This window comes from Lontra canadensis, unplaced genomic scaffold (assembly GCF_010015895.1).
Source record: "Lontra canadensis isolate GAN:19392208 unplaced genomic scaffold, GSC_riverotter_1.0 scaffold61, whole genome shotgun sequence".
Lineage (NCBI taxonomy): Eukaryota > Metazoa > Chordata > Mammalia > Carnivora > Mustelidae > Lontra > Lontra canadensis.
In genome coordinates, this window is record NW_022631055.1 from 1,672,092 (window position 1) to 1,698,856 (window position 26,765).

The 26,765-nt window shown below is 39.0% G+C and overlaps 1 protein-coding gene across 4 annotated transcripts in view; it reads right to left on the minus strand.

The window, feature by feature from the left end:
- Nucleotides 1–26,765, minus strand: part of EML6 (EMAP like 6) — a 270,175-nt gene that overhangs the window by 83,505 nt on the left and 159,905 nt on the right. For all 4 annotated transcript variants that reach the window (XM_032877766.1, XM_032877765.1, XM_032877764.1 and 1 more), the window contains exons 10-17: nt 25,597–25,853; nt 23,461–23,673; nt 19,116–19,283; nt 17,993–18,099; nt 14,181–14,299; nt 11,909–12,095; nt 9,781–9,886; nt 2,657–2,750 (exon numbers count right to left, since the gene is read on the minus strand). In XM_032877766.1, coding sequence (XP_032733657.1) covers nt 2,657–2,750; nt 9,781–9,886; nt 11,909–12,095; nt 14,181–14,299; nt 17,993–18,099; nt 19,116–19,283; nt 23,461–23,673; nt 25,597–25,853 — 1,251 coding nt within the window. The remainder of the gene's footprint in view (nt 1–2,656; nt 2,751–9,780; nt 9,887–11,908; nt 12,096–14,180; nt 14,300–17,992; nt 18,100–19,115; nt 19,284–23,460; nt 23,674–25,596; nt 25,854–26,765) is intronic.

Sequence of the window (26,765 nt, forward strand, 5' to 3'; positions counted from 1 at the left end):
GGGACATAGAGGCACCTGATTATCTCCTTTTTCTTCTCTGACTGACACTGATATTAGGCAATTTAACTCCTGTCCATAAGAGATTGGCTTTGGTTATTAAATGGGTTACTCGTCTATAACACTAAAGTCTGAACAACCTTCAAAAGGGGAAAAAAAAAAAAAGACTGAAAAAATTCATTTGTAACGGAGGTGATTGAAATCTTTCATGAAAATTAGCAAAGAGATGAAAGAACTGTTCAGAGATTGGGATTAAGTCTCAGAGCAATCTTGTAGTAAGAGCTCCACGTGCCAATCCCGGATTTCTCTAGTTTCTCTGAGCTGAGAACAAAGGAGCTTCTGTGCAGCATTTTCACAAGTACAGGCGGCACCTCTTAGCCCTGGTGTCAGCTGGTGACCCGCCATGGCTCCTGCCTTGCCCATCCCTCCAGGGGCAGCTCTCACATCCCGGGGTTGGGGGTTGGGGGAGGCTGCCAGAAGCAGGTTTGCGGTAAGCCTGGCTCGTGCCCACTACTGGCATGACGGAGACACGCAACTACAAAGTGAGGGGTGTCACTGAGTGAATCAAGCCCTCTCAGGAGCTATGAAGATCCCTTGAAGCCTTAGTGGCTTCAAGTAAAGTGTCTTCAGTAAAGTAAAAGTGACTTCAGTAAAGTGTCACCTGTTTTTCTTTGTCACTTCTTTTATGGCCCAGTTTTGGTCTCTATGTGTGTGTGTGTGTGTGTGTGTGTGTGTTTGTGTGTGTGTGTGTGTGTGTGTGTGTGTGTGTATGCGCGCGCGCGCGCATGCGCGCGCACTGTTGTCGTTGCTGTTTTAAGTAATCTCCACACCCAGCGTGGGGCTCAAATTCACAACCCCGAGATCCAGAGTCTCACGTTCTCCTGACTGAGCCAGCCAGGCACCCCTAATGCCCCAGTTTTTAAGGTTTCTATCTGCCTAAGCGTGTAACTGAAGGCAACAGAGTTTTTATTTGTATATTTGTATTTATTTATATTATATAAATTTATATAAATATTATGTAAAGAGGTACTTTAGTATTTACCTATTTATTATTTTAAAACCTAGTTGTCTTCAAAGAACTTTAGCAATCCGTGACATTCCTTCTTGGAAAGAGCACTGGTTAATGTTACAATTGCAAAAATATTCTTGGAGGGCAATTTTGCAGGTGTCCTGTTTGGGGAATGTGACATAAGGCTTGGGAGCAATTCCAAAAATAAAGTGTGTTACTAATATAATGGTGTTAAGTCACCTTGTGTTAATTAAATAGAAGTAATACTACCCAGCATATAAAATATATACACTTACAATTTTAATATTTATTTCTTCCATTTCTCTGAATGTTCCTGGCATACAACAGCTGCGCCACAGAAGCTTGCAGAGGGTTTTCTAGCAGGAAAATTGCTTTTCTATTGCTTTAGAAATGCAGACATGTGCTTTGCCTAAAATAATCTGCGTTTCAATTGGTATGTTATCAGAAGTATTAAGCTAAAATTCAGTGTATTAGTCTAAAGGAAAAGCAGAGTTCTAATGAGGAGCTGAATCTGAGTACTAGTAGGGAATGATAAAACAGTATGGCATTCTAGAAAGAGAGACCAAGAAAGCCCACTTGGGCAGGCAGATTTATGAGTTGTTATTTGCTGCCAAGAATTTCATCTCAATAGCACTTATCAGAAAATCTTCTTTCTCCTAAGATGGTCAGCTGGAGTCCTCAGGGCTCCATCTGTTCCGCTCTGAGTCCCCAGCAACTGACAGATCTTCATTTACTTAATCAAATTGACAAAAAACAAAAAAAAACAACAAAAAAAACCCCAAACCCTATCTTCCTATGTAATACTGTGAAGGGAATTGTTAATTTACAAAGTGAATCGTGGGGTTCAAAGCCATTACCTTAAAAATGACTTTATACTGCGAGACAGAAACGATGTTGGTTCATGTGGAGAAGAGCTAGTGGAGAGGTAAGCTGATAACCCGTCTTGAGCAGCGAATTGTATCACTGGGCCTGGGCTGCCAACTATGTTGACCTCTGACCACGGCCAGGCAAACAGCTAAGCCCAGCGTAAGTAGGAGTAGAAAGCAGTGTTCAGACCTCGGGCTGATTCAGCAGGGAGGGAGGGTGGGGTCAGGGAGGACAGGTGGCCTATAAACAGCAGTCGGTGTTGGAAAGTCTATTTATAAGATGGGGAGATTAGGGAAACAATTTGCCTGCTTTGAAAGGGAGAGGCAGATGCACAGATGGGGCCTCCTTTCCAGCATGACACAGCCTCATGACAAATGGTACTTCTGACTGGAGTGACATTGACACTCCTCTACCATAGGCAAGATGGTAGAAAAACAAGGGGCAAGGCCCAAGTCTGAGAATAGCTGCTTTTCTACTGCTGGAGAAAGCTTTGATAAAGGCAATGTGTAGATTACTAAAAGCAAAGTGATGAGTAACTTTATGGAAAGGGTTTCAGAATTTTCCAGTTCTCCGAAACATTAACTGCTCTAAGTCAGGTCTGTCACCATGAAATATTGTAGCATGTTTTCACTTCAGTGTTAAGCTTTCCATGTGAATTCCATCTGAGTTTGAAGATGAAATCTGACCAGAAAATGGAAACTATTGGCCTTTACTGAAACGAGTGAATCAGCAGGATGCCGCATGACCTCGGCACAGCCTTACCTTGTGGTGGCTATCTTTTCTCCCTTTTTCCAGTCCCAAAACACAATACTGTGAAAATCGTCTAAACCAACCGACACCAGACATTTTCCATCAGCTGTATGAAAACAACACAAATGGCAAATGACTCATTTCTTCAATGAAAAACCAAAACATTTCATATACTGTAAAGACAAATATGAAATGGGTCTTAAGAGTATTATTTAGGTTACAATATGTTAGAAGTATGATATACTAGCTGGACCTCACGGAATGGAATGCCTAACTAGTAACAGTTGAGCTTACTAACCCATCATAACTGGTTGATGAATTAAATCACTGATCTAACACTCCAGTCTGAGACAGAGCTGGGGGAGGCCTCCCAGGTACATCACAAAAACCTTGTCTATTTTATGACAAACAAAGCTCATGACATTTTCTCAAAGAGCCATTTGGCTTTATGACTCAGTCTATTTTCAGCTTTAAAAAACCAGATTCTATTTAAATCTCCAAGATAAGAGCATTATAGAAACTAAATTTCATTTCAAAAATTCTTTCAAAAGATATTATAATTAAAAAATCTTAATCTCTTAGTTTCCCTGTTTCAAATGTACTATGCTTATTATAGGATATTTAGAAAATATAGATAGAGGAAACTTAAAACTCATCCCAATTTTTAGGCCTACCTTTGGTATATATCCTGTCAGTTTCTACACATGCTTTTAAAAAACAAAACCAGGATGATAATGAATATACTATTACCTAATCTTTTTTCATTTGTTATATGATGAACATTTGCCTCTAGTATTAAATATTATTTATAATATCATCAATGATGACTATAACATAGACACTTGGGTTGTTTAAAAAAAAACTTTAAATATATTGTCTATGTAATTAAATTGAAAATCAAAAATAGTTTATAATGCTTTTTCCCTTCAAGACCAAAGAGGCCATAGAGTTAGCAAGTCTTCCCCTTGTTTCCTCCTCACAAGCCAGACTCACAGGAGGAGTGTCTGGGCTCAGCGACACCACCTTAGCTCCAAGCCGACTGGGAGATGGGAGATGGGTGACTAGATTCACTATCAGTTTAGCAGGTGTCTTCTGGGATGACAGAGGACCCACAATATGGGGGCAAAGAAACACAAGTATCTAATATGCTATTTTTCCCCAGTCCACCCAGGGTCTTAACTGGTATTTTCAAAGGCAGGTCTGGGGTAGATGTCCCATTAGAGTGGCCAGGTAAAATAAAGGAGGCCTAGTTAACCTAGAATTTCAGATAAGTCATGAATAATTTCTTAGTATATGTAGGTCCCATGCATTATTTAAATTATGTATTTACATGTGCATTGCATGGAACATACTTTTACTAAAAAATTATTTGGCCTTCTGTATTTCCATTGGCTAAATCTGGCAACCCTCCCCATCTGCTAACTAGTGCCCCACCTGTGAGTGCCCTTCTTTGTGCCAGACGGTCCCCCAAGCCACCAAGCTTCCGTCTCCAGAGGCAGCAGCAGAGTCAGAGAAAGGAAGAGCCTGGCTTAACAAATCCTCCTCAATCCTGGACTAAGTATGAGGCAAGAGTTTGAAAGTTACATGAACCCTTTCAACTATTAGGCTCAGTACCAGATGAGACATTCATGCTTTCCAAACGTGCTAAATTATCAAGGGATTACCATACACAAATGTGTCTTCTGAATCAAGATGAAGGATAGTCCTTATACTTAACCATTACCAGGCTTTAAATTGTGTGAGGTCTCTTTCTAAACGATTGGGAGAGGGAACTGATCATGGCTTCCTATTCATTACCAACATTACTCTTTCTGTACCTCTTGGGATGGCCTGGTTCTGCTTCTGTAGTGCTATGTCTCTGTATTTTGGTGATTTTATTTTTCGGAGATTCCGCTCTCCTTTTTTAGCTTATAAGCTCTGCTAGGGCTTAGAATAATCATATCCCATTTCCTTTGTGATCCTCCCACTAAGCTAGTTTCCAGTGAACGCTGAGGATATTGGTGACACTGAGGAGGAAGAGGGAGACAAAGATAGGGTGTGCATATGGGGGCGCCTGGGTGGCTTAGTCGGTGAAGTCTCCAACTCTTAGTTTAGGTTCAGGTCATGATCTCGGGGTTCTAGGATCAAGCCCAGCAGTGGGCTCCCCACTCAGCGGGGTGTCTGCTTCTCTCCTCTCCCTCTGCCCTCCCCCACTCGCACACTTTCCCTCTAAAATAAGTAAATCTTAAAAAAAAAAAAAAAGAATGTGTGTACGGGTAGTATGAAGGGAAAGACAATATGCTATGTTATCTAGTTATACAAATTTTGTTTTAATTATCATTTCTTTCAAAAACTTGGCACTAATATTCAGTGCCTCTTTTCCCCCCATTTATTAAGTCTATATTTTGTGTTTCCTTTCATAACCTATCTATATTAATATATCCTTAGAAGGCAAGCATCCACACATTGAAAATGACGGTTCAAGTTTTGTGCCTTTGGAAGAAGGTCTTGGAGTAAATTAATTTTGGGATGCTTTTATTAGCATTTCTGCAACACCTTATCAGCTTTTCATGGTTATATTCCTTTCTACCTCAATTCATGACTATGAGGAGAAATGAAGAACAGTCAAATCCAGAGGTGCCTCAACAACCTCCAGACGTGCCTCTTCTTTAGGATAGTGACCTTTTCTTACATTCTGCAGGTGTAGGCTATTTCTGCATACCACATGGTTCAGAAATATAATCAGCCACCTTTTTATCTTTTCCCAGTTTTTGCCCTCTTCCACCATCCCCCAAGAAGACCTGGCTTTTGCTTTGAAAATCCATTGTTCCTTGACCAGTTGGAGGTTTGTTTTTTTTTTTTTTTTTTCAGCCATATTTTTAGAGTCAAGATAATGTCCTTTTTAAATCTTTCCAGTCACAGTATGTATTAATTATGGATATTTGGTGACATGGTCCAGAAATAATTCTAAGGCACTTAATGTCAACAGTAAAGGGCATAGTGGAAAGAGAAAATCTCTACTTCAACAATTACAAGTTGGTCCCTGCATTCAGGGCTCATAAAAAATGCATAGATTTTTAGAATTGAACATAGTGAAATCCAATTGGTCTTGGAAGTGCCCTTGCGGAAATCAGAATTATTCAGTGAAGATTTTAAAAAATATGAGTAGGATATTAAACTTAAAAAAAAAATTATGTGGCTGAAACTTTGTTTCTAATCTGGTTTTTTATTCACATGGAGGCACCTTCTGTCCTGTAAGCACAAAATCAAAGATGGCTCCGTTTTTCCCTAGTCAGTGGTAATACACTCACAGAGCAAAGAGTCTCTGAATTAAGTGAGATCATGTAAATTCATTCCTTCTTGTTTACAGAGTTATGTGTTATGTTGTAAGAATTGTTTTTCTATTAAAAATGTCTTTTTGTTTGCTTAGCAACAGTGGCAAGAACAGATTAATCTAAACCCCCACGTATGACTGCTTATTGTCTCATTTTCACATCTATTTGTTGCCTGCTCTGTATTTCCAAGACAATTTGCTCTTCTAATAAGAGACAAATGTCCTATCAGGTCTCTACAATACCTCCCCAAGTGAGCTGGCTTATAAGAAATGGATGGATATGGGGTCCTGAGATACACAGATGGTGCCACCAGCTAGGTAATGGCCAAAGTTGGGCCCTGCTCATGTGGATCAATAGGGAAATCTAAGTAATCTCTCTTGGCATGTTGACTTAGGCTACTCACTTTTCTAACACTTTCCAAAAGAAAGGTATAGTTGCTCCTGTTCCTATTCACATCAATGTGTGATTCGGGGCTGTTCTAGGACAGGGTTCTCTTTTCACTGGGGGTTGTTCATATGGCACCTCTGAGCACCATCATGCCCATTCCACCTTTACACCAGCAAGGCGAGACAGGGCAGCTGGAAACACTTGCCTTTGGGTAAACAGGGGACACTGAGGGCTCCAGGGATAATTCTCACACTCAAAGTTTGCACTGGCTCTGATGGAGGGCAGAGGCAGAGTGGGCAAGAGGGCTCAGTGGAGAGTTCCTGGCATAGCTCTTGTCAGCTTAAAACCCCAGGCCTGGTGGCCTTCTTATTGCACTGAGGCCAGGAGACCTGGGTTCTAGCTCAAGATCTGCCATGGTCTGACTTTTACCCCAGCCATACCAACAAACTGCCTGGATCTCCATTCTTGGTCTAGAACGTGATACAGGGCTTCCCTGGATCTCCATTCTTGGTCTAGAATGTGATACAGGGCTTTTTGTTTGACCATTATCACACAAAGTACTATCAATATAACTTAAATCAAAGAGACCTCTGCTCACACCTTCAGGAGGTGCCAGGGAGACCACAAAGATCAACCAGCCATCATAATTTGTCTCCGGTAAGGGTTACACATTCAAAGAAGGATCAAACACAAGTTACTGGGGACCAGCTTACTGCTACTAACTCATCTCTATTCAATGTCTTTGATCAACATTCCTCTAATCCCTTTCCTAAAGGTATGCAAGTAACAGGCATTAGATCTTTTGATGTTTCTTAATTTAAAAACCAAGAAATTAATTCTACAGAAAAAATATTCTAATGATTATTAAATTCAATTTACATTATTCTAAATTTCCTGCCACTCTGCTTATATGTTAATACACATATACACATTTCCGGTGGAAATCAGTGAATAGATGCTATTTTGAATTCTATTTTTCTCTTTCACTTAATACATAGAAATATGTATGAAATACACATAGTCTGCAGACTTGTCATTTTGAGTTATAGCTTTTATTACATGGTGCCAAATTATCTGCTGGAGTTATAGAGTCAATTTTTAATGTTGTCAAAAATATGAATATATTGGATTCTCTATAATTTAATGCACATTTATGTTTTATTTTTGCTAATGGGTCTCTTACTACTTCTCTAAAGCATATTTTGCCATATAATTTTTATATTAAGTACATACATATGTATTGGTTCACAGAGTTAATTTTAGGAAAAGGGCAGCTGAGCTACTGAGGAGTAGAGCCATGGGAAAAAAGCAGAGGAAATTCATTCACATCCTTGGAAGAGAACCACGTTTGAACGCAAATTATGATTTCCTTTCAGATTTTACTGCTTTATCAAGGACATACAACACTCCTATTTTAAAACTGTAGGCCCATCTGACTTCAGGAAGTTCAGGACTTTGTATTCACTGCCACCAGGTGTGTCATCCAGGCTTACCGCGGGCAGGCGGCATGCTCTCTCCCTCGGTACTCAATGCCTTCCTGACCTCACGTGCTTGCCAGTGTGGAGTAGGGACTCTTTAGCCTGGAGTTTTATTAGTTCAAAAACCACAGAAAGGGGCGCCTGGGTGGCTCAGTGGGTTAAAGCCTCTGCCTTCGGCTCAGGTCATGATCCCAGAGTCCTGGGATTGAGCCCCACGTCGGGCTCTCTGCTCCGCAGGGAGCCTGCTTCCTCCTCTCTCTCTGCCTGCCTCTCTGCCTACTTGTGATCTCTGTCTGTCAAAAACCACAGAAAGTATCAAATAGCCTCTAATAATGATACAACAATTCAGATTTGTACAGTAGTTTACAGTATGTGAGAGTATGCAGTCACAAACAATCCCCCCAACACTGCCCCATGTTACTGGAGGTTAAAACACAAATGAGATCATTTTCACCCAAACTTGGTTTACAGTGTGAGGTTCTAGTAGTAGCAGTGACAGGTGAGACAAATGTATGAGGCAAAGCCTCATTCATTCCTTCAGTTTTGGAGTCGCTTCTGTGTCCGCACAACAACAACGTGCACGGTGGGGAGGAGAGGGACGGGCTCTGCTGGCCCAGCAGGTTACTATGTGAGAAGGGCACTAGCACTAACAGCTACTGCACCACATGGACCCCAACAGGCAGCATGAGGACGATGACAGCCACGGGCCAGGGGATGCAGAACAAGGGGAAGGTTATTTCTCCCTGGAAGGTTGTATGAGAAACTTGCAGCATGATCTTAAAAGATGGGAGGACGTAAATGGGCATGTGGCAGCAGCATGAGCAAAGGGACACAGGCAAAAAGAAGGAGAAACATGCATTTTGGTTCTATGGCTAGGGAGACCTAACAGAACATGAGTGAGTGGGTGGGTGGAAACACCGCAAAGGAAAGTTGAGGCCACATCATAGAAGGTCGTGAATGACCAACCAAAGGCTCAGCCCTGAGTCAGCCAACCAAGAGGAGTCCACATGGTAGCAATGTAACTGTGTTTCCAGAAGACTCCAGAACTGCATGGGAAGGACTGAGAAAGTGGGAATGGAATGGAATCAGAGTCCAGCATGACTATCATGGCAGAGATGAGGAGTTCAGGCTTAAGCGAGGGAAGTAGAGAGAGGGGGACAGAGGAAAGAGAATGCAGTTGTGGGGTCACGGAACTTAATGATTAACATTACACACACTGCACATATTAAACATCTGAATGGAATTTAGAAAAAAAAAGAAATTAAAGAATCAATTTTTGGTAGAAAGTTTATAATTTTTCTACTTATCTAGCTTCTACAATTGGAATTTAAAATTCCAGGTAAAAACACCTCTGGTGATAGGACCTTATTCTCCATTCTAGCTTAAAGAAACAACCTCACTGTAAAGGAAATGACATTCATCAGCTAGTATTCTAATAGTACTGTGTTCAAATCTTAAATTAAGGAGATGGAAAACCCAGCTCTGTTGTTTTCAATCTGAAATTTATTTCCAAAACACGAGTGTGGTAAAGTGGCCCTTTGCAGAGAATTTGCAGCCCTCCCTCTAGTTTTGTATATTTTAAATTCCAAGTGCCACACTCCCACTTATTTGGAGAGACGAAATTGATGTTCTGAGTCACTGCCAGACATTCGCAGCTAAGACTCTCTACAACAACAGCTGCTCTGGATTTCAAACAGCTCAAACAAATGCAGAGCACAGTGTGAGCTCTGGTAGAGCTGGTAGAGGACGTGTAATCTAAATAGCATATTTTTTGTGTGAGGTATTCACATATCTGATTTCCGGCCTGAGTCTGGATAGCTGACGTAGCAAGGGCTTAGTTTATTACAAATAGAACTTGACTAAATAGGAGGCTGTAAAAACAAAAACAAAACCCCCAAAATCCGGGCCTAAGTAAATACAGAACCATCAGTGACTTCTGTGGAAAACAGGTGCTTACCTGAAAAATCGAGCGCACATACTCCTCTCTGGTGTTGTCCTTTCAGTAGCGACAGACATTTTAGAGTTTGTGTGTCCCACACGTGAATAGCAGCATCTCTTCCAACCTTAAATAACAGGATGAGTGTTATTAACTAATCAGAAATTTTAACGAGAATGATTCCTAAGGGTCATTCTTAAAGAGCCTTCGAGTCAGGTGCTGCTCAGAAATCCAAAACCACACATCTGAAGAGCAGGAAGCCTCTCTCAGAAATCATCTGGCCTGACGCCGTTATTTTCCTGATGAGAACACAGAGGCACAAAGAGTCTAATAGGCTCGTTCTGCATCAAACTGGGTGCCAGGCCAGCCTAACCTGGCGCATAGCTGCCAGGGAAGGTACAATCAAATGTCCACTGTGCTTTTTGGGTTAGTTTGACATTTCTCTCTCCTGCCTTCTCAACTCCACATATAATTCCACTTCTTGGTCAAGGAAGTCACCTGCACATTGTTATGGTCCTGACCTCAGAGTTCTGTTACCCATCTCCATTATCTCACTCATCCCAAAAAGGCCTGGCCCTGCTTCTCCCCTGGGAAATGACAGTTTCGTGGCTTACCTGTTCTTAAGGTGGATTCTCCTTGAGAGGATACAAACTTCTCTCCTACTAATTCCCAACAATGGAATAAAGTTTTAATAGTAAAGTAATTTTCCTCACTTAATTGTAAGGGAAAAAAGAACCCTGTTGGATGAAATGAGTATAAGAGGGAAATGGGACATAAAGGCATTCACAAAACTAAGCAGAATCCAGCCAACTCCTACACTGTTGTATGGAGGCCCAGTTACCCCTGGAGTGGTTACTGGTGTACTGATTTGTCACTGGTTGGTCTCTCAGCAATTACAGTATAAAATGTGATATCTCCTCAGGGGTTTACACAAAGAACCAATCTCTGCTCTTCTTTCAAAGCAAAGTTATTAAATGCACATGAACCAAGCGTCATCTGTTTATAAGAACAATAAAAGGGGGGAGGGAGGAGAGTGAAATGTAAAAGTACAAAGTAGTCATCAATTACTTGTAAGAAACTTCATCATGTCAGCTAATTCAAAAGAGATGGTCTAATATACAGTTGCTAGCAAACCAGTATGTCAGTTAATGGCACTTCGCTTTTGAAGGACTGTAATCCTTTTATGAATTATATGAGAGCTATGGACTTTCCTCTCCTCCAATGCACATTTCTGGGGAATGACTCCCTTTATGCCCTCACTTTCACCACTCATCTCATGAACATGAGGCTATGAACTCTGTGCAAAGACTTCTCTACCACCTGTACGTCAGGTCTCAGAAACACTCATTTCATGTTAATTTCTGACCCTCATACCACATGTTTTTCCTTGAATTTGCCACTTACGTTGTAGATCAGTTTAAGTCTTAAAAGCTGTTAAAAGCCCATGATAAAACTGAACCAAAATGTACTCTTTCCATTGGAAGAAAAGAATACAAAACTGAAAATACTATTAACATTAATGCTTTGCCACAAAATAATGAATCTGAGTTTAATGGATTTTTTGGTTAATTAAGTTGACTTTATCTCTCCCCTTTCCAAGCACAAAATGACTGAATGCAGGCCTCTGTTTTGAGTGGCTTTTCAATGATAGGTTCAATCCAAAGTTTAGGCATCCCAAAATGATTCTGAAGGAATTTTGTTTTTTTTTTTTTTTTGAAAGGTTAAAATATAAAATGATGAATCAGTCAAAATTCATGGCTTTAAGTTTTGCAAAAATAACTAGATGTTATGTTAGTATTAAAATATGGTTCATTCAATAAACATCGATTACCGAGGATACAATAAGTACTGGATGTACAGTAAGGGGAAAATATCTTAAGATTGCATTCATGGAACTTGGTTTAGTTTTAGCTAATCCTGTTCGTACATATCATGTCAAGATGAAATCCCTCAGAGGCTTCCCACAGAGCTTTAATATAGCCAGTGACATTCCCACCATCACAACATGACCCAGCTTTCACTGAATCTTCAGCTTCATGCCTCATGTTTGTTTCTATCAGGTATTTCTTAAACCAGTATGTAAACTAGGTTCAAAACTAAATCCTGTCTCTCTTTGGCTAGGCCCTCATCTCAGAGGCGAGATCTCTACCTGCCCGGTGGCCACGTAGTCCTTCACTGGATGGATGGTCAGGCTGAGAATGTCATCATCATGCCCCAGGTACAGCCTCTGGGAGTGTTGCTGTCTGTTGTACACGACAGCAACTGCAGCAATGTGATAGACCACTTCCCCAGTCTGCGTGTAGAACAGATTGTTTCTACAGTCGTAGCCTCTGTAACTGAAGCACAGGTCCAAGAAATGCACAGTAGCTGAATGGACAGTGAGTCAACAGAGCAGGAGAGATCAGAAGACAAAGCTATCACATTGATAGGCACATGCACAAGCAGAACCTCAGGTATCTCCAGAGTCGCTTGGGACAGTAATCTTCAACAGGGCTACAAGGAGCTCTGAGGACATGTGAGGACTCTCTAAAGGGCAAATGTGCCCTGGTAATTTTAACAGAATTTGTTCCTAGAGCCTCAGCTACTGTGTATGTGTTCTTTCCTAAGTGACCAGTCTGAGAACACACCTGTGAGGAGGTGCAGCTTTTCCCTTCCCACCTCCCCTTTCTCTATCACCTTCCTCTCACATTAGAAAGCCATTCCTCTGTCCACCTAGAATCTTACTATGGTGTGTAACCATAGTAACATCGAACTATGGTTGGAGCATCGAACCTCCCAAGAATACCAAAATGAACTCAAGTGCGGATGTTGAAAGTGAACAATTTCAAGAACTAGATATGAAGTTCTTTTCCAAGTCAAATGATTTCCAATTCTTTGCTTTTAACAAAATTGAAGAGTGATTTAACTGAATTGTCAGGTGATAGATCATTATATTTTCATGTGATGTACCAAAATTACAAAATACACCTGTTTTGCAAGAGGAGTTTAAAGAACTGAGTAAGATTGGTATGATAAAATTGCTTCCTTTCTCATCTACTTATTTATATAAGCTTTCTCAGTTCTCATAACTATTAAAAAAAGAAAAATGGGACTAGAATCAATACTAAACTCTATCACATTCTAGCAATAATATGTGTGCATATATATCTGAACTCACTGAAAAAATCTTATTAAAATTGCTTTCCAATAAAATTGTTTATATTTACTAAGTACTTATTAGAATTTGTGCTATGTTTATGTTGGTCTGACAAGCTTTCAACTACTAAGAGTTATAACAAAAATTCAATCCAAAAAAGAATGAACACTAAGAGCAGCAATGTCCTGTAGAAATATGATGCAAGCCATGTAGGTAAGTGAAAATTTTCTACATTAAAAAAAAGAAAGAGATGAAATTTATTTTAAGAACATTTAACCCATTATGTCTATAATATTATTATGTAATCAATATAAAACATTTAAGTAGGCTCTATGCTCAGTATGGGGCTTGAACTCATGACCTCAGCTGAGATCAAGACTGGAGCTGAGATGAAGAGTCTGACACTTAATTGACTCAGCCACCCAGGCACCCCTCAATATAAAACATTTTAATGAAATATATTACATTCTTTTTCTCATACTAAGTCTTCAAAATCCAGTGTGCATTTATGCCTACCACACATCTGAATTCAGACTAGCCATATTTCACATGCCCAGTGGCTTTAAGTGGATATCATACCAGATAACACAAGTTAGAGACTTAGGATCACAAGGAATTAAATTTAAATTGCACTTATATACATTTCTTTCCTTGCAAAAAGTATGATAGGGTGATCAATAAAAGCTTTTCAAGCATAAAAATACTACATTAGTATAAAATTCTATGGGAGAAGTAGCATAGAAATATGAGCTCAGGTACTTTTTAAATTGGGGATGGTAGGAATCAAATATCTATGACTGATCCCCTTAAATGAATGATGTATTTATAAAGCACTAGACATTATATTCTTCATAATCATTTAATCTTACACTGAAAAATTTTAGATGTCAACTTAAAGTGTGGAAGGTTGAACATTATTTTTAAAAATTCTAAATTATTGTGGACATATGTAAGCAAAAATGTTTGAAGAAAACATTGTCCTAAGTGGAGCCAGCTAAATAGAGCAGGAGATATGGGGGTAACAGAAACAGGGACTGGGGAGAGAACAGAGTGGGGAACAATGAGCCACAGAAACATATGTGTACAGAAGTCAATGAAGCATGAAAAATCTAGATACACACATTGTTATGGCCACAGAACATCAACTGAGACAACCGGACAGAGAATCATGGTTCCAATATTAACTTCAGGTAAGTAAACACCAGAGAGAAGAACCAGCCTGAAGTGGGACAGCACCAAGAAGAGGGGACCCAATGGTCTGACAAGGCTGGTGACAGGCACCCACCCGTGTATGAACTGGAGTTTCAAGCTGTCCTCAGGAGCCTTTTCTCTTTTGAGGAAGGGCACTGCATGGTTTTTCTCTTTACTTTGTTGCTTTAGCTGAGGTAGATCTTCTTTGTAAACCTTAAAGCATAGCAGAAACATTTAGTTGAGACTCTCCAGGTTTCAAAAATATTAATATCTTGGCATTGTCAGGATATTTCTGCAGGCTTTAACTGCAGAAAATTAAGTTTTTGAGAACATAAGAAGCAAAAAACGGTCATCCAGAGACAAAAGTTGGTCATTATATATAATGATCAAGGGGTCAATTCATCAAGAAGATATAACCATTTTAAATACATACCCAACATCAGAGCACCAAATATATAAATCACATACGAACAGAACTAAAAGGAGAAATAAACATCAGTAGTGTAATAGTTGGGGAAGATGTCACTCTGAACAATGGATGGATGATGATTCAGACAAAGAATCAATAGGGAACTAGCAAATGAAGAACACTGCAGACCAAACAACCTAGCAGACATATCCAGAACATACCAGCCACCAGCAGTAGTACATGCGTTCTTCTCAGGACACATCAGATGTTAGGCCACAAAACAAGTCTCAATAAATTCAAGAAGATAGAAATCACATCAAGTATGTTTTCTGGCCACTGTGGTACGGAAGTAGAAATCAATCATCACAGGAAGAAAGCTGGAAAGTTCATAAGCTTGTGGAAATTAAACCACACAGTTCTGAACAACCAACCGATCAAAGAAGAAATCAAATGGGAAAAAAATGTCTTGAGACAAAAGACAATGGAAACACAACATAACAAAACTTACAGGATACAGCAAAAACAGTTCTAAGAGGAAAGTCTGCAGCTATCAACATATACTTTAAGAAAAAAGAAAACTCTCAGATCAACAACCCAACAATGTACCCTCAAGGAACGAGAAAAAGAACACACTAAGCCCAAAGTTAGCAAACGGAAGGAAATAATAAAGATTAGAGCAGAAATATATGAAATAGAGAATAAGACAATAGAAAAGATGAGCAAACTCAGAGTTGGTTGGTTTTTTGAAAAGATAAACCCAATAGAGTACATAAAGCATGAGAATGAAGTTTACTTCCTAATGAACAAAACTATCCTGAAATAACTTTTGAATCATTGGGATTTAAGATCATCTTGAGTTTAAATAATTTATATTCAGAAAATATAATTTTCTGGTAAATAAGAAAGGAAATTATTCAATAAATTATCAATAAAAATCAATAAAATGATTTTCTATAATTTATTCTAAAGGAAGAAATCTCTTGATGATTCTGACATTTGCAAAATGCAAACCTCATGAATCTTGGTGATCACTCTTTGGAATTATCTTCTTTCATGATCTCATGCATTTTGACAGATTAGATTCTAAGATTTAGAGCAAAGCTCCTGGCCTAACCGAGGACCCAAATTGTGCTGCTGACTCAGAGAACATTTCCTACAATCTAATCTAAATGCGGATAAAAAGTAATATATCTCTATCATGTATTCATGCCCTACTATTGAGAGATATTAATTTAACACAGTCAAGACAAAGTAAATCTATTAATAATTGCTCAACTTCATAAAGGAAAAATTTCATTTGATAAAGCTATGTAACTAAAAGAATATTATCATAACAAAGTCTCTGTCTAGGATTTAACCAAAAATCTTTAAAATTAAAAACAAAAGGAAGTCAGAAGATACTTCATTACTGCTCTGTCTATTGCAGCTGCAATGAACTAAGCTTGTAAAAGCTGAAGATAATTATCCATCTGAGCCCATGGTGCTTTTTTCAGCTCATCAACTACTCAAGAGAACTGAATTCTGGTCTTGGCATTTCTACTGCTTATTTGAATATGCCTCATAACCTCTGTGGACTTAAAATTCCCATCTGTAGAACAGAAAAAAACTTCCTGCTCAGGAGTAACTCAGCAACAAAAAATAATATGAATCAAATAATATAGATAAAAGCTTTAGAAAATCAGATGCAAGACAGAAATATAAATCCTAGGCATGGATTTCAGTATAGTCAAGCCTTTTCATTCTTTTACTAGCACCTTTTTACTAAATACAAAACTCCCAACTAAAGAAAATGGTTTTTCTTTTTTTCATAAATTTTATGCTCATTTTGCTTAAATTCCATTTCCTCTTGATATCAGGGTATAATATTTAGTGTGTGTGCTTATTTCCACATTAATAATTTCCTTTCAATCCTCACCTTTAGTTTTACTGCATTATACATTGCACAGTCAAGCTGATTTCATCAAGAAGTTGACCCAAACCATCAGTTGGAATGCCTTTGTACTATTCTTTCAAACATGGAATCAGTGAGTGATGATTACAGGGTGGAAAAAAAAAGTCATCGTCTGGAAAGGTTCAGTGCTTATGCAGAGGCAAAGCCAAGCAATACATAGAATGTGCACTTTGGAGAGAAGCCCAGATCTGCATTCTTAATACTACGGGTGATGTGGATGTGGACAAAGTACTTAACCTCTCAGGGTTATTGTGGGTTGGATTTGGTGTATGGAAAGCACAGGATCTGGCCCCATAGAGACACATGATACACGGCAGCGGTCCCCAGCCCCTATGGTAATTTCCCAGGGCAACACTGACAGCTGCTGTGTCTGAAATGGAAGTCTTATTCACTCCATGTTCAGGTACACAGTCTGCTCCACAGACTCTCATGAAATGACAAGGAAGAAAATAGAACATCTATGGTTATCAACCATAAAAAAGAGATGAGTCTCCAGATTCCCGCGAAGGATGGCTCTCTTTAACACTCACCGTTTAGCACTAAAATGAAATGTCTATTTTCAAAAAATTCAGACCCAATTTGATTGTGATTGTGCAACTTTTCTACTAGAGGTGATTTCCAACTGGAGAGATCATGCATATTGTATTTGGGCTTTTACTTTAATTAAATGGACAATGGTCTTTGTAATTGGTCTTCATAATAATCTATGTAAGTTAAGAGAGAAAGCAGGACACCAGCTCACTTGCAAAGTACCATGGCTCTGAGGCTACCAATTCTGTAAAGAAAACACATGCTTTCATGATGTGTTAGAAAATGAAAAATTGCATATTTTTCTGCAAAAAAAAATTTTTTTTTAAAGATTTTATTTGAGAGGTGCCTGGGTGGCTCAGTGGTTAAAGCTTCTGCCTTCAGCTCGGGTCATGATCCCAGGGTCCTGGAATCGAGCCCCACATTAGGCTCTCCGCTCAGTGGGGAGCCTGCTTCCTCCTCTCTCTCTCTCTCTCTCTGCCTGCCTCTCTGCCTACTTGTGATCTCTGTCAAATAAATAAATAAATAAGTCTTAAAAAACAAGAAGATTTTATTTGAGAGAGAGAGAGAGAGAAAGAGAGTGAGAGAAAGCAGGAGAGGGTGTAGGGTCAGAGGGAGGAGCAGACTCTCCACTGAGCAGGGAGCCTGACTTGGGGCTCGATCCCAGGATCCTGAGATGATGACCTGAGCCAAGGGTAGATGCTTAGCTGACTAAGCCATCCAGGTGCCCCTGCAAAAAATATTTCAAAGTTGTAGATGCTAAAGAGACAGAAACCCTATCACGGGTTCAGTTTTAAAACTGGCTACTACCTTCCACTTAAAAAAAAATTTAATAATGTGAAAGGGTAAAGGCCTTATTTTCAATCTGCACTTAAAGACAAGAGGCAGGGGATTTTCCTGATTTTTGTCTTGATTCTCTTCTGCCTAAGTACCAGACATTTTTAGTGCAACGTCCAAAGCCAATGAGATTGACGTTCTGGGCTGTAAAGCATCTGTTATGAGCTCTCTGCTTACTGACCTGGCGATCATAATTGATCTGAGTTTCTTGCTCAATATCAGAGTCCAATTCCGGTACATCAGATAAATCCGAATCAGATTCTTCACTGTAGGAATCAGTGCCACCTTCTGCAGAAATACAACCCATGAGAAACAAGTGAAGTTTGGAGACCCAACAGAGCTTACACATTTATTTAAAATATTTCCTTTCTTCTAGCAAAGTAAATTTAAAAATCACTATGCCATACTTTTCCTTTTATGTAGGTTCTTAAAACATCTTTTTTCCCCTCATCTTTCGGTTAAGTTCAGCACATTCCTTTTAGGAGCATTAACAGATAAGGGCAACTACTGCCCTTACCCTACCCCGGCAGCAAGACTGAACTCATTTCCACACTTTTAGGAGATAACGAATCTTTGTGTTTTAAGTTTTGCTTTGGGGAAAAAAAAAAAAAAAAAAAAAAGACAAGAAAGAAAGAAAAAAAAAAGAAAAGAAAAAGTCAGGGAAAGCTTCTACCAGAATGAAGCCTGGTGAAAAAGGAATCCAACTACTTAGTTCAGTAAATATCCTCTTAGCCTTTTGCCACGTCCACCAAGTGGATGGTAACTGCCACGGTCAAAACCTGCAGAAACTCTCCTAATGAAAACATTTCCTCACCTGGTTTTAAATTTTATTACCTGTTTATTTCTGCAGGCATCACAGTAAATAGAATGACTACACATCCCCTGAACTGGAACACACTGGTCCCATTACAGACCATTCTTTGAACTTTACTCTGGAGCCAACTCCTACTCCCAAGGTTACTCTGTTTCCCCTGCTGTCTCACCGTGTAGACCCGCCACAGTTACAGTTGTCCTGAAGAGGCTGAAATGTCTTTGTTCCTGTTATTCTCCAAGGCTAAATCTTCATGTAAACCTTTGACCTTCAACTTGCAATTGGTATAAACAAAATCCTTTGAAGGAAGTTATTCAATTGACTCATATGTGTCTCAAAAGTTTCGTTTCTTTTTTTTAACTTTGAATTTTATTATAGGACTGAATTTTTCAAAATTGCTTTATCTCTTCATCTTCAAGAGATATGTTAGAACATTCTTTGAAATTTGTATTGACAAAAAAAGAAATGCTGAAAAATTACAATTGGTTTTTACCCTGGGGTGCAGTTTCCAGCAGACCGTTGCTGACACCTTCTGGAATAAATCTCCACTGGAAAACTGAGTGGTCAGCCCCTCCTGTGCTCAATACCCACTGAAAGTCATGGGACCAGCGGACATTTGTGACATGCGCAGAATGGCCCACATATTTTCTAAATTTGGCTCCTGAAAAGATATTTTTGAGAAGATTAGTACTGAAAAAAAAAATAGAATTTGTCGGTTAAAAATTCAATTCCTCTTCATGTTGAAAAGTAAAATTCTTAAATATATTAGAAAATATAATTTTCAGTATTACATATCATAAAAAGCAAAGGCTCCTCAAATTCTCCAAATTATTCCAATATGGATTAAGCTAAAAATGGCCTTAAAATTTAAGTCCTGTGGCTGAAGACACATCTGAACCTGTTCCAGATAATGCCTACTGCTTCACTGATTCTGAAAATAATGATGCTTCAGAATGATTGTCTTATACATTCTTATTTAAATACAGTAAGATAGTCCTTTGCAAAAGGGAAATGATAATTCTGTGGAAAAGAAGTCAGACTATTGTTCAGAGTCATATGGATGTAGAGCTGGGAGAATTAAATTTTGTTTCCTTGCACTGATTGCTTTACTCAGTGAACACCATCCCCAGGTAACGAACGCAGAAGGAAAGCCAATTGCACTAAACAGTTGCCCCTGAACTACTGAAGTCTCCAGTCCAGGCTTGGTACAGGGGAGCACAAAGGCGGACATGAAAACAAGAGCGGTCCCTCCTACCATATGGAGGCCTAGTACTTCAAAAGACTATGGGAGATTTCAGGGGCAGCAAGCACCACCGCAGCCCTCCTTCAGAAACAATTGTACCTATTGCAGGCCCTCTAATGGAACCTCTTCAATGGGGGAGAAAGCCATTTGTTCAACTGAAATGTGTTTCAAATTCACTCATTGGAGAGGTAATGATTTAAATGTATATGAAGGTGAAAATGACTGCATTATTTTAAAATGCCACCACCAAGCTGCCCCCATCTGTGCACTCTACTACTGTTTGCTTTCTTCTTCATCAGAGCACTTCTCACGAGATGTGTTTACATTTTCCTTACTGTGTCCCCTCAGAAGAACAAAAGCTTCACGAGGGCAGGGATTTGTGTCTGTTCTATTTGTTGATGTATCTCCAGCCTCTACAACAGCACGTAACAAATATTCACTGAATAAAGGAAGACCATGTCCATGTCTTCCCAGGCTTTCCTTAGGACACATTCACTTTACAAGGCCTCCCTTTGTTCTCTGAAACACAAGAATGTCTCAGGCCTTTGCCCTCATCTCCTCTCTGGCAGGCCCTCTGTCCCATGGCTTTAGGTACTGTCGATATGCCCTCCACTGCCAAACATTCGTCTTCTGGCCCTCATTTCTCCCTGGACTGCTGGTGGGCCGCGTGCCGTGTCCAGTTGGATGTCTAACAGGTACCTCAGACTTACCACGAGCAACAAAGACCCAGGAGTTCCCCTTCCCCTTTCTCTTATCCCCATCTCTCTCTCTCTCCCAAACACATACTCCCTTGCTCGTTTTCCCATCTCCACAAATGGTGCCACCATCCACCCCACTGCTGAAGCCTAAAACTTAGGACTCACCCTCGGTTTCCTCTCTTTCCCTCCATTCCCACAACCAGTCCATCAGCAAGACCTTCAGCTCTACCTTAACACTGTTTCATACCTCATGGAGTTGTGTTCACATCTGTTCCTAACACCTTTGTCCAAGCCACCTCATCTCTCACCTGGACTTGTGCAAGAATCTAATTGAAGTTTCCTCTTCCCTAATCCATCCCACAAGATATCAAAGTGGTCTTTTAAAAACTTAGACTGGTCATGTCGCTCCTCCATTTTAAGCCCTCAATAACTTCCCACCACACTTAGAATAAGATCCAAATTTCCTACAGTGGCTATAAGGCCCTTCATGACATGGTCCCCACTGCCCTCTCCAGCTTCTGAGTACACAGTGCTCCCCTCATTCATCACACTCTAGCCACCTTGACCTTTATGTTTCTCTCCTGCATCAAGCTCATCCAAGCTTTAGTGAAAGCCAACACTTTTCCCCTCAAGGTCCAGGGTTTATGCAACCCATGTCTTACAACATCCAGGACACTTATTTTGGGAGGGAATACTTCAAGGACTGTCTGAATACATGTGTGCCTGTGTGGGGGATGGGGGGTGGGGGTGTGTGTAGCATTAATGGGGCAGCAGCACACAAGTTTGTCAAACAGGAGAGCCTTCCCTTGGAGAAGGGCTGGTGCCAAGGTGGTAAGATGTGGCAAATGCCAATGAGCAAAGCTTTGGATTTTTTACCTCATGGAAGTTTCTGTATGGTGGTGGTCAAACAGAATGGAGTCTAAATGACATCAGGGGAATTATTGGTAATGATACAATTATTTTAAAAGATTTGAAAACTGCCAAAATTAAATGAGAAAAATTGGGTTGGTGATGTAAAAATAAAAACCACTGTAGGCATTTTCATTAACTGCAGAACATTTACGTCAGAACACTGTACAGCAGAATTTTAAGCACATTAATTATAAAGGTATCAGTTAACTTGATTGGGAGTTTTATTTAATCACTATTGAAAACTACCACGTTTGCTCAGTCTCCACACTTCTCCTGGTCACTAGCCACTGTCATGTTTGGCTGTTACAGGCTCAAAAGTTGGGGAACACCTGCCACTGGGACCCTGGGCTGTAGGGCAACAAGTTCTACCAACTGTTACCATTCCTGTCAGCAACACTTCTTTCAGAACTCCCCTGCTGGTAGTTTAGGTACAGAAAGGGCACAGAAGTCTGATTGTCTCTGAGATAAATTGCAAGATTTATAAACCATGTGCCATGAAAAGCAGAACAAGTCAATTTGCTCTGAGAATACAGATACTTCCGCAGACTGCTGAGGTGGGTTTTATTACTCCCACCACACTGTCACTCAGCTGTCAACCTTCCATTATTCCACAGATGTCTCCTGTGTGCCATCATCCTCAGGGTTGTTTTACATATCAGGGTGTCTCATTTGGACAGATAGCACTGCTCACCACCTCCCTCCCTCTTCCCCCATTCTCATCAATAACCCCAAGATGTCCGTTTCCATTCCTATTTTCCAGACCCAAGACCACCATACAAGGCTTGCTGATACAGAGGAAATACAAACTCTCGGTGAGTTAACTTCCTCCCAAGTCCTGACTCTTAAGACCAACAGTATTGCTTCAGGCCCCAGTGAGGTTTCTCCTCAGCTCCCATGATCCTTCTGGTTGCCTAACTCACATTCTGCAAGAACATTGCTCATTCTAACCAGATATACCCTATTACTCAAAAGACCCATCAGTGAGGGGAGAATGAATTAGGCACGTTGAGGTAATTTTGTGCCTCAAGCATTTGAAAGAGGGCCATTTTGTCAAGTGGAAACGATGGCAGCTTTGCTATGCGTTTTATGTTCAATTCTCAACCATAACTATTGCTGCTTCAGAGCTGCCAGTTAGCCGAAAATGACTTTCCAATTACATTTTTCACTCCCTTTCCTTTCTTAATTTAAAAATCGCTCAAGTGAGCAAGTTCTCAGGCCACAGCATGTCCCCACTGATTACTTTCTGAAGATCAGGTTTTCAGGCTGGTGGGAAGTCTTAGAAAAACCTGTGTGTGGGCTTTGCCTCAACTTTTTAAGGAAGAAGACAGGGTCATTACGTGGCTAATTCAGGCACATTCTACAAAATGAAGGTGCCACAAAAATTGAAGTGACAAGATTTTAACAACAATAAAACAAAAGAACAAAATGCAAGAGGAGAGTTTTTTTGAACTTATCTTCACTCTCAAAAAATTCGCCAGTTATGTCAATTGTGTTCGCAATATTAGTGCTACAACAAGGGGTCTGACAACTGTGTCATCACCAGAACAATCGCTCTCGGATTTTATCTTAAATACGTCTAAAAGGATCTTGCTTGACTTTCCCCATGGAAGCACAATTAGCTGTAAAGCATAAAGGAATTTTAACTATAATACTTGAATGTACTAAATAATTTAAATTATGAGTGTTAATTTACAAAAATAAAAACTATGACTTATTTAAAATATGAAACATGAATCTTATGAATCACAAACTTGCCAGTAATAACTGTGAACAAAATCTGCCTTGAATTGGTAAAATCCTGTGTTTTAGAACATCAAAAGTAAATGACACCAACAATGCATCTATCTAAAAGTGTAAAAGAGTAAAAATGAATAAAAAGGTGAAATGAATAATCTGCAAGAATAGACCCCAAGAAAATCAGTCTTAATTACACCATGTATACATTCTAGAATACTTTCTCAATAAAATCTCACTTTTGGCCTTACCTTTCTTGAGACAAGGAAATTTAAACAATTTAACTAGTCCAAAATCATCGCCGGAAACCAGCACTGAACTATTGTAATTTGCATCCACTGAATTGATGTCAGTGACATCAGTGTACTTCGGCCAAATCCCACTCACTTCAGGGCCTTTTACACAAGTCCAGGAGGCCCAAGGAATTCCTTTGATTTCTTCTTTATTTGTTAAAGGCTTCCCAGCTGAAAATTATCAATATATAGTAACATTATGTTACATTTAAATAAAAAGCATATTCTAATTTGCTTTATTCATTTTTCTTATAGAGGTTTATAGAATTTCAAAAAAAAAATTCTATAAACCAAGGAACCTAAAGATTCTACTCTCTTTACCCAATTTGTGATTTTTTTTTTTCTTCCAGCACCGTATAAAGAGAGTCCATGATCAAAACTCAGATATGGAGATGAGCAAGAAAATGATCATTTTAATCAATGTAATACCTGAAACCACTATACAAATACTGTGCTTTGTATTATTGATGAAATAACTTGTATGAAGTCGTATATTATCATATCGAGTCACTAACAGTTTGCCAGGTTTTTTTAAAAATTTATTCTCAGCTTCTACTTTTCATAATCCAAAGAGCCATAGAAGTAATTTTTCAAAATTTAGGCAAAGTTAGTATAAACATCTAATGGATATTATATAAATTTAAAAGGATTAGACAATGAAAATCCACCAAATTTTGTTGGAGTAAACATTAGTGGTTAGGGAGAAGAGTCTTGACAGTTGTGCCTGATATGTTCTCAAATGTATGGCATGTTTCCCCATTTGTATCAGAAGCTGGTGAGGGAGGTCACCCAGGGGCACACAAAGACAGAAACACACAGATACAGAAATGCTTGGGGAAATGTCCTGCCATATACAATTTTAAAATTCAAAATCAAGACAGTATAGCATACTACCTCACAGTTTCTTCTTCAAAAACAAACAAAGGTTTTCAAATAAAGAACCTGTCAAATTAGCACACAGAAATTCTGGCCTGTGACAGCGTCTCATAAAAATTCATGAAGATGACCATAAATCAGAAAGTTGACAGAACAGTCTTTAACCCAACATCCCCACTCTGGAAAATATAGTCCAAGGAAGTAACTCAGAAGAGGAAACACCCCTATATAAAGATATCTGGAGATGCACCATCTGTACCAGGAAAGAAACTGGAAATAAGTAAGCCCAAATGCTCACTAACAGGAGGACAAGAAAGCAAATTATGATATTATCACTGAGCAGGATGTTACTTTGCTATTGCAAATGATAAACATGTATTCCATAATTTTTCACATATGGAAAATATATATGAAGTAATTTCAAGCAAAGAAAGTAGACACAGAAATATCTACCTAGTGATGATGCACTGATGAATTAATTGGGTAGAGGCTCTTTAAAAAGCTATAGTTACATTAGATGGTATATACTATTTTCCAGTGAAAATTAATTTTTCAAGAAAATTAAGATAAAATATTATTTGATGACAAGATTCATATTATAAATTTTCTTATGTTAAAAAAATTAGTCAAAGGTTACAATACAGAAGTTTGTCTTTTTTCTGCCATTTTAGTATTACAAACTAAATGTCACTAAATGTAATAGAAGTCTCATGAAACTCTTCTAAGAGAGATAGTGGAGGTGACAAATAAAAATTGTACTTTCTAAATCCCAATCAGCATGTTTCACCAAATAATATCATAAAGGCTTCCAATTGTGAAGAGCACAATTTTGGACTAAAACCATCATAGCAAATGAGGACAGCAATCCTCAAATGTTTAGCATTTGGGGGCATTTTTCTAGGATATCTTTTCTTCCAGTTCTCTTTAGGCATTCTTTATAACTTCTAGCTCTATATCCTTTGCCCATCATAACCACTGCAAATACTTCAGTCTGTGCCTTGTCTTTTCATGATCTCTTTCATTGTGCAGTGATTTTTTATGTTAATATGTTCCAATTTATCAATCTTTTCTTTGAGAGTTTGAGATTTGGTATGGGGGGGGGTGGTCGTGTTTCTGAGAACATTCCTTGCTCTAAGACCATGATGACGTTCTTCTGTATTTACTATATGTGGTTCAGAGTTTCGATTTGCACAAACATCCAGTGCCTGCAAGACTTACATGGCATCTTGTAGAACAGGCGTTCTCCTGCGCCGTCGTTAGTCTGCAAGTATTTGCTATCCAAAGACCAGTCAATGTGTGTGATGAAACTAAGGGACTTGCTGCATTCTCCAATCTTCTTGTATCGCTGGGCCACAGCATACACGTCCACTGGGCCATCATTGGATCCCACCGCGAGGTAAGAGCCATCTGGAGAAAATTTCATTTCATGAATGACTTCTTTTCGATCTTTGATATGAACCACTTCTGTCATATCTCTATAAGAATAAGAAGCAGCAATAAAAAGTGATAAGCAGCAAATCGAGAAATAGGAAACCCAAGCCATGTCTCAAAATTTGTATGTCAGAGAAAAAATGGTTTCAAAAGGGAGAGAACACCTATAAGAATTAAAGACTTAACTTTTGAAGAAAGATGTAAGATACTCTTTAGTTTCTGCCCCTTTTAGGCAAAATTGACCAATATTTGAAATATCCGGGGCTTCCAACATAAAACAACAAAAAAATTTAATGAAATGCCTATTTTCTTTCATGGTTAATTAGGTATTATTTTCCCCTAAAACTTTTTGCCTTAAATTGGGGTTTGTAAAATTATTTTAAAAACACATCCCAGAGAAAAGTAAACTATGTCAAGGTTACTTTTTTTAATACTAAATTCTTATATAATTATTTAATTTTCACCGTGAGAGCTCAACAATTCATATATCAGATCACCCAGATTTTGTATCCCTTCTGATCAGATTCTGCTAAGAACTGCTGCCCTCATTTGAAAGTTGTCACCATACGACAGAATTCTGACTAGCAGGTCCCCTGTGCCAGTACCAACGTCTTCTACTCCCAACGAAGTCAGTGCACAAATAATGGCAAATATTAGCTTCCACATGATAATTCCCCTCACCTGCTATCACTTATTAATAGCACTATCATTTATTATACATATACTATACACAGTGTATACACTACATGATATAATTTGCTATAATATCATCAAACGGGGGTCATCAAACAAGGTTTGGGGGTTTTGAGGGTTTTTTTGGCTTGGGAAATCCATCAAAAGAAATTCATCAAAAAAGAAAAGATCTGGTAATTAGCCACCTTTCCACACATCACTTAGCAGAGAAAGAAAATGTTGCCCACCAACTCAGTAATAAGTTGTGTGTGGCTGGTAAATGA